Source organism: Crocuta crocuta, unplaced genomic scaffold, assembly GCF_008692635.1.
Source record: "Crocuta crocuta isolate KB4526 unplaced genomic scaffold, BGI_CrCroc_1.0 scaffold334, whole genome shotgun sequence".
In the NCBI taxonomy this organism is placed as follows: Eukaryota; Metazoa; Chordata; class Mammalia; order Carnivora; family Hyaenidae; genus Crocuta; species Crocuta crocuta.
In genome coordinates this window covers 3,634,065-3,639,009 of record NW_027533260.1, presented here as the reverse complement: position 1 = coordinate 3,639,009, position 4,945 = coordinate 3,634,065, and the positions used below count along the sequence as shown (strand labels likewise).

At 62.8% G+C, this 4,945-nt stretch overlaps 1 protein-coding gene across 1 annotated transcript in view; it reads right to left on the bottom strand.

Annotated features, from left to right (window-relative positions):
* Positions 1-1,843: 1,843 nt before the first annotated feature.
* The window catches only part of KPTN (kaptin, actin binding protein), a 10,046-nt gene continuing 6,944 nt past the window's right edge, over positions 1,844-4,945 (bottom strand). The window contains 5 exon segments of the mRNA XM_077747183.1: positions 1,844-2,224; positions 2,226-2,269; positions 3,753-3,935; positions 4,033-4,168; positions 4,782-4,857. Of these exon segments, the coding sequence (XP_077603309.1) occupies positions 1,873-2,224; positions 2,226-2,269; positions 3,753-3,935; positions 4,033-4,168; positions 4,782-4,857 (791 nt within the window). The 3' untranslated portion in view covers positions 1,844-1,872.

The following is a 4,945-nucleotide window of genomic DNA, read 5'->3' as shown; positions in this document are numbered from 1 at the left end:
GTGTGTGTGTGTGTGTGTGTGTGTGTGTGTGTGTGTGTGTGGTGTGGGGGTGGGGTGCTGAGGGTCATTAACCGGCATCCTTGCCCCCCCGCCCCCACCCCACACACTCTGATCCATACAAGGGCCAAAGAGGCAAAAACAGCTACAAATAGTTACAGGCTCCCAGAACCAGGGGGAGGGCAAGAATGTTTAGCCAGAGTTAGATCCAAATTCACATGTGCCCGCCTCGGATAACCTCGCAAAGCGAGCCACCAACAACCACAAAGGCGCTCATCAGTAATAGTAACAGCAGCTGCTGTTCGAGCTGCCCTTTCCGTGTGCCAGGCAGTGTGACAGATTTTTTTTTGCAAGTGCTCGCCATGCCTTGACACCCCTGGTCCCACTAACTACCCTGCGAAGTAAATGCTCTCGGTCCCAGTTCGCAGATGGGGAAACTGAGGCACGGAGCGGCCACGTATGGCTTCGGGCTCCACACTCCTGACCGCCGTACTGCGCACTGCCCCAGACGGAGGAGCAAGGAAGAAGTCGGAAAGCAAATCGCAAGGGACCAGGCGAGTGTCCCAGACCCCGAAGACACACCATCAGGGGTCCTGAGGTGGACGCAGCTCTCTGCCTTGGCTGGCGGGCAGCGGGAGGGAGACCTTGCTCCTGCCCGTGCCCAGCGCCCACCGCCAGTCCGGGCTGGACACCCTGGGCAGGCTGCCAGGAGGCGAGGGAGGCGATGCAGCTCCCGGCCATTTCCCACGCTTGGGCCTGGGCTCCGGGAGGCGACAAGAGCAGCCAAGGATTGGTGGGCTCCGGCCTCCTAAAGCCCCACCTGATAGCTTGGTCTTGCTGATCAGCGTGGGTGGGCAGACTGCTGGGCGGACTTCCACGGCAGGAGGTAGTACAGATGGCCAGGACTCTGGTGCCTGTCCCTTCTGCCCCAGGAAGAGGGAGTCCCACCCAAACCCTGCTGCAGGGAGGAGAGGGCCCTTCCCTCCCCACCAGCCTGGGTCCTCCTCAGGAATTATTCCCCAACCCTCCTGCCCCAGAGGCTATTCCTGGCCCGCAGTGGGGGAGGGCAGGAGTTCTTCCGGTTCCAGCCCTGGCTGGTCCCTGAGATACAGGCCCCCGATTCCTCTTGCTAAAGAAGGGGCCGCAGGAGGGGCAATTCACACGGCCGGCAGAGCCAGGGCAATCTGCACCCCCAGCTCAAGCTCCCTGGTCCCTGGATCCCCTGGGCTTTCTGATCCCGTCTAACCTGTGTCCTTTGCAACACGGCACACCCCAGGTCTGTCCCTGCTGGGTCGCATCTCATCTCAGCACGCCCCAGCAGGGCTCTAAACTCAGTTGCTTTCTGCTGGGGAGGTCTAACCACAGTAATCTGCGAGGGTCCAACCTCAGCATTATTCATCCGGAGGGGAGGGGGTCTAGCCTCAGACCTTCTGCTGCAATTTGACCATAGCTTTCCCACAGAAGTCCTTCCCCTCCCCGCCCCCCATATCCTTTCCTCTGAGGCTGAAGCTCTGTATTTTCCCACCAGGGTCTAACCTCGGACCCAGGCCTCTCCACTGGGGTCCAACCTCAGTCATTTCCATCAGATTCTACAGTCTTTGGCATTGGTTTCACTGCAGCCTTTATGTCTGGGCCTCGTTTCTAGTCTCCTGCTCTGTTCCCTGAGGTCTACGCCACGATCTCACCTCCGTCCCTCTTCTAGGTCGAACCTTGGACTTTTCTCTCCCCGTATCCCCTGCCCTCCACCGTTCTGGGTGAATCCGGCACCTGACACGGAGCCTGGCACAGGGTGGGCGCTCACCAACCATTTGTCCGAACAAAAGAATGAAGGCGACTCAGAGTCTGGTTCCTCTGGACGTATAAATAATTGTTGGCTCACCAATTCTCATTGGGGACGGAAGAGGGGGGCTGGGGGAGATGACCCCGTTTCCGAAGGGGGACACTGAGGCACAGAGACAGAAGTGCATCAGCCGGGGTCACGGGGTGCATCGGGGCAGAGCCAGAGCAGGAACTCACAGCTCCGCCACCCTGGGGCGTCTGGGGAGCCCGTCCCCTCCTTCGGGATGCTTCCCTGCCATGAAGGGCTAAAGGTGACGGTCCCAGTGAATCACCCCTGCGTCTGGGGCCAGAGGTGGGTGGGAGCTCAGGTGGCCGGGGTCTCAGCAGGCCCTGGAGCCGCCCTGTCCCCAGGCCTTTGTGACTGGCGTCTCCTCTGCTGCGCTTGCTGCCGAAGCCGGGTCAGGACCAGCTCCGAGGCCTGGACCAGGCTGTGCTGTGGGGACAAGAAGAGGGCGGGGCTGAGGCGGCAGGAAGGGCGTAGGTTAGACCACGGGAGTGGGGGGGCGGGGGGGATGGGGGGACAGAGGCCGGGCCCTGCCAACAGAGAGCGGGCCAGCGGGACGGAGGAAGGGCCAGCTCCGTGAAACAGAGAGGAATGTGGTGTCACAGGAGGGACAGAGCGAGGCCCCGGCTGGCGGGTCTGAGGCTAGACCCTAACAGAAAGGGGAGAAGAGATTGCAGTGAGGCGGCCTGAGTCGAGGGAAGAGGGTGAGGAGATGGTGAGACCACAGTAAAGGGTCCTTTCTCTCACAGTCGGACCACGGCCTCTTGCACTGGGATCTAACCTATGCCCTTTCCACGAGGGTGTAACCTCAGACCTCTCCACGGGGCTCCAATGGTTCCCCTTTCTACTGAGGTCTAACCCAGACCATTCTGTTGAGTCACACACGGTAGGAAAAGACCCAAGCAAAGACTTAGAGGAGGCGGTATGGTTAGCCTCCGGGAGAAAGAACCCAGGCTAGACCATACAGAGAGGGTCTTGGAGGCAGACCAGAAGCAAGGTGAGAGCCAACAGCACACTAGGAAACAAAGGCCTGAGAGGTGGGGGTGGAGCCACAGGGAAAAGGTCAGACGTGAGGCTGCATTAGTTGGAGGTTAAATGGAATGGGGGGGGAGGGGGCTCTGGGTTGGACCCCGGACTATTGAACAGGTGGTGGCTCCCAGATGCTAACAGAAGTTCCGGCAGTTAGGCCGCCATGGTGGGGGTCAAAGCACAGCACAAGGCCGGACCACAGACCAAAGCCCAAGGGCCTGACTGCAACAGAAAGTTCTGAGGTTAGGCCATAGCGGAAAGGTTCAAGGTGAGACGCCGGGAAAGCCGGAGACCGACTGGAGGGGAGACTTCAGGAGGAGGGTAGGAAATGTCGCTCGAGGTCCGAACGCAACAGCAAGGTGGTCAGACCCCAGCCGGAGTGAAGTCGGCAGCACACAGAGGAGGGGGCGAGGCAGCGAGGAGAGTCCGTCCCCGCGGGAGGGCGGAGGTCAGACCCCAGCAGAAGGTCGGAGGTTAGATCACCAGGCGGGGGTGGGGGCAGGTCTGGGCGAGGCCACAGCGAAGGGACGGAGGCGGACAAAGCACGAGGAACCAAGGGCTGAAGTCAGGAGGCCGAGCAGCCCCCTTTGCCACGATGGGCCACCCCCAGCCAGCGGCCTCCTCTCCTCCCAGAAGCAGGTTATTCCTTCCTCCAGGAGGGGGGCCTGCGGCCAACGACCCTGTGCCTGAACCTGAACGCTGGGCTCCAGCTGCAGGGCTCCCGTGGGGTCGGGCCGCTGATACCACCTCCCGCATGGCTTCTCCCCGCGGCCCCTGACGTGTTTCCTGTGGGAGCACCGCCGTCGAGAAGGCTGGGGAGCGAACCCCCCCATCTCGGGCTCTGCTGCAGGGGCGCCCCCCGACCTGAGAAGCCCAGCTCTACCTGCAGGATGTGCACGCCCTTCAGGGAGACCACGGCGAGCTCCCGCAGCCCGTCCCCGGTCAGGTCCACGTGCGCCAGCGCCAGCAGCGGGCTGGAAAAGCCACGCCGCCACAGCAGGTGGAATCCACGCTCGGCCTCGGGGAGCCCGGGCTCCGGGCCGCGGTACTTGTAACAGAGCAGCTCCTGGGCCGGGCGAGGGGTCAGGACCACGTGGGTAGGGGTGCGGAAGGGGGGGCAGTGGGAGGGGACGGGGGAGGCGGCCCCACCCCTCCAGTCCCACCTGTCCGTAGGTGGCCACCAGGACTTCGGGGCGCCCGTCCAGATCTATGTCGGTGACCAAGCCGCAGAGGACGCTGTCAAACTGGTCACTGGCGGGCAGGAGAAGCTGGTCCTCAAGGCCTCGGCTCAGCAGGTCCCTGGGGGTCACGGAGGCGGTGGGGAGACTGTGGTCACCACCCGTGGCCCACACTGCTCCCCTGCTCGGGCCTGGGCACCCTCGTCTCCATCCCAGACATTTGCACATCCATCGAGCTGCTCACTCAGACTGCCTGCTAGTTATTCCCCACTATGGACGCCCACACTGTCCCCTGGAGGCGGGACCATCTCCCTCCGGAATGGAGGTGACACTCTGGGCTCCCGTCTGGACACCCACATTGCCTCCCGGAGCCCGTGGCCGGCCGGTGTCAGGTTGGTGGCTCAAAACCCACCATGCTGGGAGTCACTTACACCCCAGAAATGGGCAAACGGTACACACGAGCGCTTTCTCACTCACTGAGCCAGCTGTTAGACATCTGCCCACACGCGCCTCCTGGGGGAGCAGCCCTTTCCGTCCCTGCCCCCTCGTCCCGAGGCTTCAATGGATCCGCTTCGAGTTCTAGACCCAAACACTCACCCTCGCCCTCCCCGGGGCGTGAACACCTTTACCTGCCCAGCCCTGGACCACCTCACGCGAGGGGACTTCCTCCTGAGAATGACCGCGTGCGGAAGCAGGTCAGGCCGCCCCGTGTGTCTGCCCCACGGGCCACTCACCGATACACCACCGCTGGCTCCAACATGCTGGCCACGAGCACGCTGTACTCTTCCCGCTGTGGCCGGTCCTGGGTTTCTGGAGAAGGGACTCGAGTGGGGCGGGGCCTGAGGGGACAGGCTCCAGGCTCCTTCTCACCATCCCCCCCCCCACCCCCCACCCCCCC